Source organism: Saccopteryx leptura, chromosome 6 (assembly GCF_036850995.1).
Source record: "Saccopteryx leptura isolate mSacLep1 chromosome 6, mSacLep1_pri_phased_curated, whole genome shotgun sequence".
In the NCBI taxonomy this organism is placed as follows: domain Eukaryota; kingdom Metazoa; phylum Chordata; class Mammalia; order Chiroptera; family Emballonuridae; genus Saccopteryx; species Saccopteryx leptura.
Genome location: NC_089508.1, coordinates 11,895,376 through 11,908,075, shown reverse-complemented (window position 1 = coordinate 11,908,075; position 12,700 = coordinate 11,895,376). Strand labels below are relative to the sequence as shown.

General features: G+C 55.0%; 1 protein-coding gene across 4 annotated transcripts in view; it reads left to right on the top strand.

Moving 5' to 3' along the window:
- The window catches only part of SLC24A4 (solute carrier family 24 member 4), a 151,996-nt gene that overhangs the window by 111,051 nt on the left and 28,245 nt on the right, over window positions 1-12,700 (top strand). For 3 of the 4 annotated variants that reach the window (XM_066343785.1, XM_066343787.1, XM_066343788.1), the window contains 3 exons: window positions 476-618; window positions 4,233-4,402; window positions 9,969-10,170. In XM_066343785.1, coding sequence (XP_066199882.1) covers window positions 476-618; window positions 4,233-4,402; window positions 9,969-10,170 — 515 coding nt within the window. The remainder of the gene's footprint in view (window positions 1-475; window positions 619-4,232; window positions 4,403-9,968; window positions 10,171-12,700) is intronic. The other variant, XM_066343786.1, reaches the window with a different exon arrangement.

Here is a 12,700-nt window from a genome sequence, read left to right as displayed (position 1 = left end):
GAGGCGGGCAGCTGGGGTCTGAGATGCAGGGAATGGGGCGGGGTTGCTGGCTGGCTGGTACGAAGGGACAGGGACACAGGGAGACCCCGAGACTCAGCCGAGGGAGAGAGGACAGGCCCACAACGCCTCCTTCCAGCCTGTCCCCGAGTCTGAGCCGAACTCCTCTATCAGCACAGGCTTGTGACCTGCAGGGAGTAGGTGTCGCTTGCTCTCATGGCCTGAAGGTGTTTGGTGCCCACTGACCTCTCAGTAAGAGCGGGTCCCTCAGACTGCACATCGCTCTACAGCTCCCGTTAGGAAGTTCTGTCAACTTGGTGGAAAAGCTTTGGCTCCCTGGCCCCCTCCCTGGGGGCTCCTCCCAGGGCCCATCCCGGAGGCTCCTGGCTGTATGTGCAGCAGGGCGAGGGGCGTGGGAGGCCCAGCCCGCTCCCCTGCCGGATCTCCTGCAGCGCTGACCACCTGCCTTCACTTGCAGGTACAATATGAAGATGCAGGCCTTTTTCACAATCAAACAAAAGACCGTTGCAAATGGCAACACGGTCAACAGTGAGCTGGAGGACGGTAATGATTACTGTGATAGTGGCTCTGATGACCCCTCCATGCCGTTGCTGGGGCAAGGTAAGGCTGAGCAGACAGGAGCGGCCGAACCATGTCACTGAAACCGCTGTCCCCTTCTCCTTCCTGCAGACACCCACTTCCTCTACATTGTCACTCTGATACCTTTGGTCACAGGACCCTAAATGAGGAGGGAGTCAGTGTCGGAGATGTGGCTTAGATTGGCATTTGCATAGAGGAAGAAAATATCAACAGTCACGTCCCTGGGGGTCTCCCTGAGCTACTTGAGGGAGATTCAAGGCCTGCCTGGCTTTTCTGAGACGCAGCGAATTGCGTCTCTGTCCCATGTAGAAGGCCAAAGACAGGAAGCTGAGGACTTGGGGTGACAGCACATCCGGTCCTCCCGTGGTTTCTCAGATGCCAGGCCCGGTTCTGGAGAACTGTGTTCCGGAGAGACCTCAGGCTCATTGCCCAGAGCAGCAGCAAGGCCAGGAAAGTGGGGTCAGTGCTGAGCAGGCATCCCGCCCTGTCCCAGGGAGCCCGGCGGGAGCCCTCCCCAGGATCCCTGCCCTGGAGACGGAGACGGCAGCCTGCTTCCCTCAGCTTCTCTTGGGCCCCCTCGTCTGGCGGTTCTGGGCCTCTGGAGCCAGCCCTGGTCATTTCTGTCAAGTTCTCCTCATCATCTATGCCTGACCACTTTCTGCTTTAAAAGCCGTGTCTTAATCCAGCCAGGTACCAGTGATTCCCTCTGTGGGGCAGCTCCCAGGAACGAGAGAGCATTCCCTCCCCTCCCCGCCCCAGACCAGGCTTAAGGCCTGAATAGGTTCTTGTAATCGGGATATGGGAAAACAGGACTTAAGCCACATCCTTGAGTTTCGCCCATGGTGTTGGTAAAGCTAAGAGGCAGGGACTGGCCACCTGAGGGGTCTTTTCTCCTTGTTCTCCATGGCCCCGGGCGAGTCAGTCCTCTTCCAGGTGATCCAATCCCCTTGTGAGATCTCAGAGGATCCTGTTTGCCTGCGTCTGGGACAGGGGCCAGAATTTAGACTCCTTGGCCCCTCTCCAGCCTTGCCCCTGGGGTGGATCGGGCGAGGGGCTGCCTCCTGTGTATACCGTAGGCAAGTGTCTTCTGTCCCGTCTCAGGTAGTGGGGATGCATCTCTCCAGAGGAAGGAAGAAGGCTGTGGGCAGAGGCACAGGTTTGGCCAGTGCCATGGCCTGGCTGCCAGAGACCCACCTGTGGAAACGGAGAGAGGCGGCCCGCAGAGCCAGGGCTGCGCCCCAGTCCTGGTTCGTACCTGTCCACCTCAGTGGAGCGCTGCCTCCAGGATGGCCGCCCCAGAAGGGGAGGGACAGTGGCTGCGAGGTCCCCACAGTGGCTGCGAGGTCCCCACAGTGCCTCGGGGCAGGCTGGTTCCTGTCCATAGTGTTCCCGGGGCCCTCGGCACCTTCAGGGCAAAGGGAAGAGATTCCAAGTGATGAGTGAGTCCAGGCTGGCAGGAAATGCCCGCTTCCTCGGTCACCAGCCCCGAGAGCTAGCTGCCGCCCGTGTGGCTGGCGGAAGAGACCCATCCCCAGGGCTCTGAGTTTTCTAAAACTTGTACAGACTTTTCACATCACACCTCAGTTCTGCTCAAGAAAGCAGAGCACCATACAGCAGGGAGAGGTCCCCCTGACCGAGGCAGGGAGGCACCCCGTTTCCGCCCCCCACCCCGAGGAGTCCACCCTCTCCTCGCTGGTTTCAGGTGGCCTTGCACACGGCCTGACAGCCAGGGCCACCTTGACAGCTGGCTGGGTTCACTCTGGTCCCTTCCCAGGCCCCGGACCCAGCTCTGGCTTGGAGCAGGGAAGGAGGGGGTGATGCCTGGCTTTGGCTGAGCTGCTGGGAGCCACTCTAATTGCAATACCTCCTGGGCAGCCACCCTTGGCTTGGAAGCGCCACCCTGTGCTGCTGCCACATGGGGGACGCAGCACCAGGACAAGGGACCCAGGCTGCCAGGTGTCGTGTATCTTGCCTTGAAGGCTGACACACGCAGGCTCCCCAATTCTGAGCCCAGCTGTTCCCCCCGGTGGTTCCTGCAACAGGGCTGGTTCTGGGGTCTGGACGAGCCTGCAGCTGTCCTGCCGGTTTCCACCCCCTCTGAGAGGGATGGAGAGTCCAGAGTAGGGAGGGATTTGGACTTTCCCACCGCATGGAGGGGTGGGCACAGGGCCTCTTGTCCTCAGAGCAGGACCAAGCCATGGGATTCAGCCAGGAGAGGGGCCATCCCAAAGGCCAGAGGCTCCAAGCGCTGAAGTCCCCATAGCAGTAGCCTCTCTACTAACACCCCCCTTTAAGTAACCCCCTCCCATCAAGAAGGCTGCCCCGGACTCTCGGGATCCACCGCACGCTAATCACCTCTGGCAATCTCTGTTGGCCTCTGTCTCCTTAACTCTCCTCTTCTCAATTGTAAGTAATCCGCTTCCACCCAAGCCATAACACATGCATTGAAAAAAACAACTAAATCCACGAGCACAATGCACGCCTCGTCAGAGGTTAATGTCCGTCTCCAACAAATGCATGGTTCTCCTGGCTCTTTCTAACTCACACGCCTCCTGTCTGCTGAGCCTTGCTGCCCCCTGGGTGAGGGTGCATGCCTGGTGTGCATCTGTTCTTGTTTGTGCTGGTAACTGTCGCGCGGGTTCGCCCTGGCTGCTCCTGGTTACCCTCTTACTGGGGAAGGGAGCACCCCAGGAGCTGGGGGGCGGGACATCTGCTTCGACAGCCCCTGGAAGGGGAAACCGCCTGCTTCTGTGTGCTGTGTTCACGAATGGGCAGGGCTCTGGGGTCAGAGGTCAGACCCCCAGGACTCCAGCCCTGTGCGTGCTTGGAAAGGTGGCAGGGAAGAGCCTGGGACCTGGGGAGATCTGTTCTTTGCCTCATTATGGAAACATAGGGTCAAAGGTGGCGGCCTCCCTGCAGGAGGGGCCAGGTTTATCAGAGACGCTGGGCTCAGCCAGCAGCTCCCTGTGCACCCTCAGCAGGCAGCCCCCTCCTGGCTCGCAGGTGCCTCGTCCGGGCGGGGCCCGGTGAGCCCAGCTGTTGCCCTCACCGCCTGCCACACGGAGGAGGGTAGAAGCATCCCTCCGTGTTGGGAGCAGCTGGTCCCTCGTGACAGAGCAGGTGGCCTCGTGACAGAGCAGGTGGCCTCGTGACAGAGACAGGTGGCCTCGTGACAGAGCAGGTGGCCTCGTGAGACGTTTAGAGCCAGTGCTCCCTGGTGCTTTCCAGCATTTTCCATTCCAAGGGGGCCCTGGGAGCCTCTGTAATCAGGAGGAAACAAAGTCCCTTCACAGTGGCAGGCGGGCTGCCCAGTGAGGCTTAGAGGGGGAGTGAAAGACCCTTGCAGTTGGCCGAGACCGGGCCCCAGGAGAGAAGGGGCATGCATTGGCAGGGGGCTAGGTATGGAGGGGTGCCCGTGAGTAGGCCTATAATGGGGGGACCACGGGGTGGTTTAGAGCCACGGCCCCTTGACCAGTGGGAGGAGCTGAAGCCAGGCTCCCACGTGGCCGCCAGCTAACAAAACCTGGCCCGGAGAAGTCGGCAGCGCAGGCCCACAGTCCCTTGCCCCCGACCTTAGGTGTGGCCCCCCGGGGGGAGGGACCTCGGCATTCATCACGACATTGTGCTCACTACAGTGAAGGAGGAGCCACAGTACAGCAAAAACCCGGTGGTGATGGTGGACGAGGTCATGAGCTCCAGCCCTCCCAAGTTCAGTTTCCCGGAGGCCGGCTTGCGTATCATGATCACCAATAAGTTTGGGCCCAGGACCCGACTGCGGATGGCTAGCAGGATCATCATCAACGAGGTACGTTGGCTTCACGGACCGTGGGAGCAGGTGGCCTTCGGTGGGTTCTGCTACGTGGAGCAGGCCCTGGCTTGTCAGGAAGTTTCCTGGTGCTGGCCCGGCAGAGTCCTGGTGCTGGCCCGGCATAGAGAGCGTCCTCGGGCAGGCTGGCGTTCGGCACCGCTCCTGTGTTAGGGAGGCAACCCAGACACCACCCCACGTAGTCGGTGATCCCGTCGGGAGCGATTTCAGGGCAGGCAGCCATCAGACACCACGCCGAGATGTTTCACTGAGTATTTTGTCGGGCACGAGAGCAGAACTAATTGGAGAGAGACCTGTCTGGAGTATGTATGGGCTGTTTCTTTAAAATATTATCTAGGGGCAGAAAAGACGAGTGCACACCTGTTCTCAATGGCTAGAACAACTGAGACGCTCTGGTAAATGGCAGTCACCTCTCCGGGGATGTCTTTTCACTTTATACCCTCGTGGTCTGGTTTGGATTCTGTGTCTTGTCTCTTTCGTTTGAAAACCGTGTGTCAAGTTTGACATTCTTTAACGCGCAGACAGTACAGCAAAACTCAAAGCCCACAGACCCCTTGCTTACCAGCTTCTCCAGTCTTCGCCGTATATTGCAGTTTTAAGTTCTTAGTTAGAACATCGATTATATGTAAGAATGGAATTGTACAGTGCATAGAGTTTCTGTGTTTTGAAAGTTTTTACTTCAGTTTCATACCTGATGTGCCCTCTCTGTGGAAGAGGTGTTAAGAAAAGGAAACATTGCAAGCTTTGAATTATTCTGAATCATTTTGTTTGGTCCAGATCGGTAAAATTTAAAACAATGAAATTGTACTGAATCCTGGCCACTTTTTATGAACGTTATTGACAGTTGTACTCACTGACTTTGGGGGCAGGAGGGAGGTGTGAACAACTCTTAAGGACTTGGGGATTTGGGTTTATAGTATATTTTCATGGCACATACAACCAGGGAAATAAAATGACGGGGCCTTTGATTAGCTGGTGACAGGCTAGTTTTCATGCCTCTGGAAGCTTTAAGCTGCTGGGCAGACCTGGTTTTCCACTGTGTTGGGATTGGGGGGGGGGGGAAATTCTGAGTTTTCATCTCACATTAGTCATTAACTCAGTCTTCCGGGCCTCAGTTTCTCTGTCTGAGCGTGTTGGGCGGGATGCTTCCAGTTCTAAGAATTTCCTGACCTGCGCTGGAAGGTGATGCCTGGAGGCTGAGCCGTCTTCGGGAAAAGTCACCATGGAATGGGAACGGGAAGAATAAACCCCCAGGTGCCCAGTTTCAAGGTTGTTTCTTAAGACCATCTGGTCTCGTTTTCTCTTCGGGCCTTTTAATTCCTCGGTGTTACAGAGAAGTTGGCGATGCTAAAATTACTCCACAGTACAAGTGCCAGTGGGATGGATGTCCTTACTTGTTTGTCATCAGAGAGGATCTGGGGGGGTGCTTGGTGAGGGGGGTGTGAGGGGTATGGGAGGAGGGCTCTGTTTTTCCTTCACTCCGAGATTACACCCTACCTGATGTGACTGTCCTCACTCACAACCACAAGGATGAGTTGTCATAGGAACCAGAATTTCACTTCCCTCATTTACTCTCCATCCTGTGAGCCCGTCTCACCTGGCCACCCAGCTGCGTTCTCTCACAGGGCTCTCCTCCTCGCTCACACCTGGATGCCAGTCACTTTGAGCTGGTATAACTAGCTGTAATTTTCTGAGCACCTACTGTGTGCAGTACAGATGCTAGATGTTTTACCTGTGTTATAGGTAAACATATCTATATCTATAGATATATTTAAAGTATATGTATATATACATATATATCTATATCTAAAGAAATAGGTGTATTTAAAATATATATATTATATATAAAGTATACATATGTATATAGTATATATAGTATATATGTATGTGTGTATATAGACATATACATATATATAATCCTCTTGACGACTTTCTGGGAAGATGATGCTATCTCCAGTTGATCTATCAGAGAGTTGAAGAAAGAGGGCAGAACAGGAATTCTAACCCCAATCTGAGACTAGACAGATAGATTCTTAGGGAGCAGTCTCCTTCACTTCCCCTACCCTTCCTTCTACATCTTTTCCCGTGTAATATCCAGCCCCCGCGTGAGTTGGTTGTTATTGCCTCAACATGTGGCAGCCCTTTGAACATGAGGCAGAAGTTGCCACTCCTGATTGTCTCCTTGAACCTAAACATCCTTGGAACCTCCCACTCATCCAATGTGTCAGGGTTCCAGTCGCCACCATCTAGTAACTCTCCTATGGAAACTTTCTGATTTGTCTCTCTCAGCATGTGGACCCTGCACCTCCATTGTGGTATAATCTATACCTCTCTCTTTTTTTTTTCGTTTTTTTTTTTTTTGTATTTTTCTGAAGCTGGAAATGGGGAGAGACAGTCAGACAGACTCCCGCATGCGCCTGACCAGGATCCACTCGGCACGCCCACCAGGGGCGATGCTCTGCCCACCAGGGGGCATCGCTCTGCCAAGACCAGAGCCACTCTAGTGCCTGGGGCAGAGGCCAAGGAGCCATCCCCAGCGCCCGGGCCATCTTTGCTCCAATGGAGCCTTAGCTGCGGGAGAGGAAGAGAGAGACAGAGAGGAAGGAGGGGGGGGTGAAGAATCAGATGGGCGCTTCTCCTATGTGCCCTGGCCGGGAATCAAACCCGGGTCCCCCGCACGCCAGGCCGACGCTCTACCACTAAGCCAACCGGCCAGGGCCTCTATACCTCTCTTAATACAACCCCAGATAGCTTTAGATATTTTTTCCCAGATACAATCTTCTCTTTATTGCTATTAAGCTAGAACTATGACCCCCTCGCACTGTTACCATTCCTTTTGCCATTAAGTAATGCCCCCCACCTTGCAATTCTGTCTTTGCACAGCTGGTTTATTATTTCCTTGCAAGTAGGACTTGTTATTTAACACTTCTTGGGTAGCAAAATATTATGCCTACATGCCTGAGTCTCAAGCATAGATCACTTTGCTCTCTTGGTGGGGTAAATGTAAGAAAATGTTTTTTTTAGATTTCCTCTCTACCCTAGGCTCCCCCACCTAAAACTGACATGAAGACAGTTAACTGGTCAGTTCCTCTTTCTTTTAGAGGAATAACATGCTTCTACTTTGAGTAATAATAACTTTTTCTTTTTTTTTACTTCTAATAAGCACAAGGTTAAGTGCTGGGCACACTATTACAGAAAATTGCCTTGGACAGGTTTACTGACTCTTGGTCTTCTGCTGAAGTACTTGAGAGGGATATGTATCTATCATGTGACCATCATTACCCATAAGGCCTAAAGCTGATCTGTAAATATTTGTTACGAGAAGTAGACAAAGGTGAGCTGTGCAAAGACAAGCAGATTCTTGGAAAAATGGAAACCTGCTGACTTCTTGAAATATGTCCTCTTCCTTTTCCTAGCTTAGTAGAAACCCACAGACTTGGAGAGGAAGGTCAACTTCTGCTTGGGTGGAAAGGGCCAGCCTTCAAGCCTTCGTCAGTAGCTAGAACGAGCTGGGGGAGGGAAGGGGTTGAGGTTCAGAGCACACTCACTGAACGCAGCTAAAGACTTGGACAGCAGAAGCTATCCACATGGCCAGTAACCTGGTAAGATGTTCAACGTTGTTAGTGATCAGGGAAATACAAATTAAACCATGATCAGACAACACCACATACCCACCAGGATGGCTAAAACTAGAAGGACTGACAATATCAAGTGTTGACAAGGATGGAAAGCAACTAAAATTCTAATCCCTTGCTGATACAAATGTAAAATAGTTCAACGTGCACCTACCTTATGACCTAGCAATTCCACTCCTGATTAACCAAGAGAAAAGAGTGCCTCTGTCCAGAAAAGTACGCATACACAATGCTCATAGCAGCATTCTTTATTTTATTTTATTTTTATTCAGTGAAAGGAGGGGAGGCAGAGAAACTGACTTCTGCATGAACCCTGACTGGGATCCACCCAGCAAGCCCACTAGGGGGTGATGCTCTGCCCATCTGGGGCACTGCTCTGTTGCTCATCAACTGAGCTCTTCTTAGCGCCTGAGGTGGAGACCATGGAGCCATCCTCAGTGCCCAAGGTCAGCTTGCTCCAATTGAGCCATGGCTGCAGGAGGAGAAGAGAGAGAGAGAAGTGAAAGGGGGAGAGGTAGAGAAGCAGATGGGCACTTCTCCTGTGTGCCCTGACCAGGAATCGAACCCAGGACTCCTGCATGCCAGGCCAACACTCTACCACTGAGCCAACCAGCCAGGGCCCAGCATTCTCTATAATAACCAAAAAGGGAAAACAACCCAAATGCCCATCAGCAGGCAAAGGACACATTGCAGGTTATTCATGCAAAGGAATACTATACAGCAGTGGTCCCCAACCTTTTTTGGGCCACGGACCGATTTAATGTCAGAAAATATTTTCACGGACCGGCCTTTAGGGTGGGACGGATAAATGTATCACGTGACCGAGACAAGCGTCAAGAGTGAATCTTAGACGGATGTAACAGAGGGAATCTGGTCATTTTTAAAAAATAAAACATCGTTTAGACTTAAATATAAATAAAACAAATAAAGTAAGTTATTTATTCTTTCTCTGCGGACCGGTACCAAATGGCCCACAGACCGGTATCGATCCGCGGCCCGGGGGTTGGGGACCACTGCTATACAGCCACAAAAAGCCGACTACTGAGTTATGTAACAAGATGGATGACTCCTATGGATGCAGCAACATGGATGTTAGGTCCATTGAAAGGAGCCAGACTTAAAATACTACATATGATTTGAACTCATTTATATGAAGTGTAAGTTCAGGAAATACTACCTGCTGTTTGTAAAAGTCAGAATAGTGGTTACCTGGGTTACCTCTGGAGAGAGGGGCCCATAGACTAAGGAAGTGTCCGAAGGAGTCTTATGAGAGGCTAGAAATGTTTGACATCTTGATGTAAAACATCACGGAGCCATACACTTAATATAAGGTCACTTTTTGCATGGCATACTTAAATTAATTTTTAATTTAAAAAACCATGCCCTGGCTGGTTAGCTCAGTTGGTTAAGGTGTCAGCCAGATACACCAAGGTTGTGGATTAGATCTCTGGTCAGGGCACCTATAAGAATAAACCAGAAAATGCATAAATAAGTGGAACAACAAATCGATGTTTCTTTCTTTCTTTCGTTGTCTCTCATTTTCTCTTTCAAATCAACAAATTAAAAACATTTTTAAAAAATGCAAGGTCTCCCCTGTGACTGTCTTCAGGTGGCTTATGAATGTCCATTGGAGGAGCCAGAGCAGGCACTGTCCTCCAGTGTCGTGGGCTGGGTTGAAAGTTGGCACTGAGGAGAGGCCAGCAGGCCTCTGACCGGTCCCCAAAGGCTTGCTAGTACCGGTCCAAAAGGAAATGAGCAAACCGTAGATGGGTTCTGAGGTCCCTGGGTCATTCACAGGTAAACCCATCTCCAGGGCTGTGTTCTAGAAACCTTTGAGGGCCGTGTGCATGTCAAGGAACAGGGTGACCCTGTCACCCATCTTGTTGTCTGTCTTGTCCCCGCCCACACAGAGGCAGAGACTGATCAACTCAGCGAATGGTGTGAACAGAAAGCCACTTCAAAACGGGAGGCACGAAAATATCAAAAACGGGAATGTTGCCATGGAAAACCCAGAGCACTGCCCGCGGGAGCAGGCGCCGCAGCCCGGGCCCCCGCCGCCCCCAGAGCCAGAGCCGGTTGAGGCTGCCTTCCTGTCGCCCTTCTCCGTGCCTGGTGAGTTCCGGCCCGTGGGGCCCTTGGGCGAGGCCGTGGGCTCCGGCAGGATGCTCCTGCCCACAGCCCCGCCACGTGCTTCATCTTGCAAACAGAGGCTCTGTTTGGGATCGCAGAGCTGCCTCGGAGTTTCTGGGTTCGAGTCTCCAGGGCATACCGATCAGAGCCACCCAGGAGCTCCTCCCGAAATTTGGGACCCAGTTCCAAAATCAAAATCGATAGCCAGGAATGGGGCCTGGGAGCCAGCATTTTCAAAGCCCTGGGTGTTCCCGGAGCCTGGCCAGGCGAGGAGTGCCCCTCCAGCCTTTCACATGAAGGGCGGACCCAGAAAGGGACATTCGTCTCCTCACTAAGGTTGCAGAGGGGCCCGGCACAGCGGTCGGGGCCTCCCGAGACACCCCTCTGCGGACCCGAAGGCTGAGTGAGGGGACCTGAGTCTCGGCCCAGCTGACACAGCCCGGCACATCAGCGTGCCCGCTGGGACACTCTGGGGAGCAAAGGTCGTGCTCTGCCACCTTGTCTGGTGGGCTAACGGTCACACTGTCCTGGGCAGGAGCTGGGTCTCTGGGTCCGGGACACTGAGAGAAAGGGGATGATCCTCTCCCAGTGCCAGGAACCTACATGAGATGACCTGTTCGGACACACCAAGAGAGGAATCTCTGCCGAGCAGGATCCCAGGGTGGGTCTGCCCCCCACTCACGTGCCTTAACTTCTGTGTTCATAAGAGGGCCACAGCCCCGGGCACCCTGAACAGCCCCGGGCACCCTGGACAGCCCGGGCACCCAGCATAGCCCCGGGCACACCCCACAGCCCCGGGCACCCTGCACAGCCTGGGCACCCCTCATAGCCTGAGCACCCCGCACAGCCCCGGGCACCCCGCACAGCCTGGGCACCCAGCACAGCCTGGGCACCCTGCACAGCCTGGGCACCCTGCACAGCCCCGGGCACCCCACACTCCCCGGGCACCCTGCACAGCCCCGGGCACCCAGCACAGCCCCGGGCACCCCACACAGTCTTGGGCAACCCCACTGCCCCAGGCACCCCACACCAACCCCGGTACCTCCCCAGCCCCGGGCACCCCACAAAGCCCCCCACAGCCCCGGGCACCCTGCACAGCCTGGGCATGCCCCACAACCCCGGGCACCCCACACTCCCCGGGCACCCTGCACAGCCCCGGGCACCCCGCACAGCCCCGGGCACCCCGCACAGCCCCGGGCACCCCGCACAGCCTGGGCATGCCCCACAACCCCGGGCACCCCACACTCCCCGGGCATGCCTCACAACCCCGGGCACCCTGCACAGCCCCGGGCACCCCACACTGCCTGGGCACGCCCCACAGCCCCAGCACCCACACAACCCCGGGCACCCCCACAGCCCCGGGCACCCCCACAGCCCCGGGCACCCCGCACAGCCCTAGTCATCACATCACAGCACAGCTCCTCTCTCAAGTCCACGTGTGGCCAGGTGCACTGTGACCACAAAAGGGATTTCAGTTCCTCAGCACCTGGAGACCGAACACCAGGGAGGGCCACCTGTGGCTGCAGCCGTGGTCCAGGAGTCAGCCGAGCTTGCCCTGGGGTGGGACGGAGGAGGAGCTACCATTCTGTGCCTCCCGATCTCCAGCCCTGCGAGGTGGGTGGCAGAGTCCTCGTGTTACAGGTGTGCAGCCTGACAGGGCCTTGGCTGTCACCGTCCACTCTCCACTTCCCCTGAATCCTGGGCAAGAGGCTGCCCACTGCCCAGGGCCCTACAGGAAACCAGCAAAGGGACATGCAGCTAGCGTTCTGTAAGGTGAGGTGGCCACGTGCAATGACCACTCACCTGCACTTCCCTGAATGAAACCGTGAGCCTTGTGGGGTTGGGTGGGGTGGACCCGGGGCCAGCGCCTCCTCCCCGTGCCCCAGGATCCGGTGCTTCTCAGAGAAGTGGCTGTGGGAAATCAGATCTAGCTTCCTGAAGGGACCCCGGGCGGATCACTTCCTGGAGTAGGGTTCTTAGAATGCTGCTATCCTGCAAGGGCTGGAAGCAGATGGCTCCCAGATTCCCTGTGCCCGTGAGCCCTTCTGCAGGGAGCTCTGCCCTGACTGGCAGCACTTCCTGTTGCAGTTGGCCCACCTTCCTCCTCAAGCTGAGCCTCCAGGACATTCCCCCGGGCTCAGAGGGAGCCAAGGGCGGCAAACTTCTGCCCAGTGTTTGTCCCTGCTGAAAGTTCCCTTTGTGTCCCTGCGGATGTGTTTCCAGGTGTTGCCCTTGGAAACCGCAAGTCCCTTCCTCTCCTCTTCCCCTCCTGGACAGGAGAAGCAGGGGTGGGAACAGACAGGGTTGTGTGGCTGTGGCTCGTAGGTGCACTGTTGTTTAACCCTCGCAGCTGTCCGTGAGGGAGGCATTATCCTCATCCCTGCTCTACGGGGGGAAACTGAGGCTCGCAGAGGCTATGAGATTTCCTGAGTCACACGGCCGTCATGTGGGGAGCCTTTCTTCTACTCTGAGCTGGGCCAGTCGGGAGCCGAGTCCCAGACCACAAGCCTCA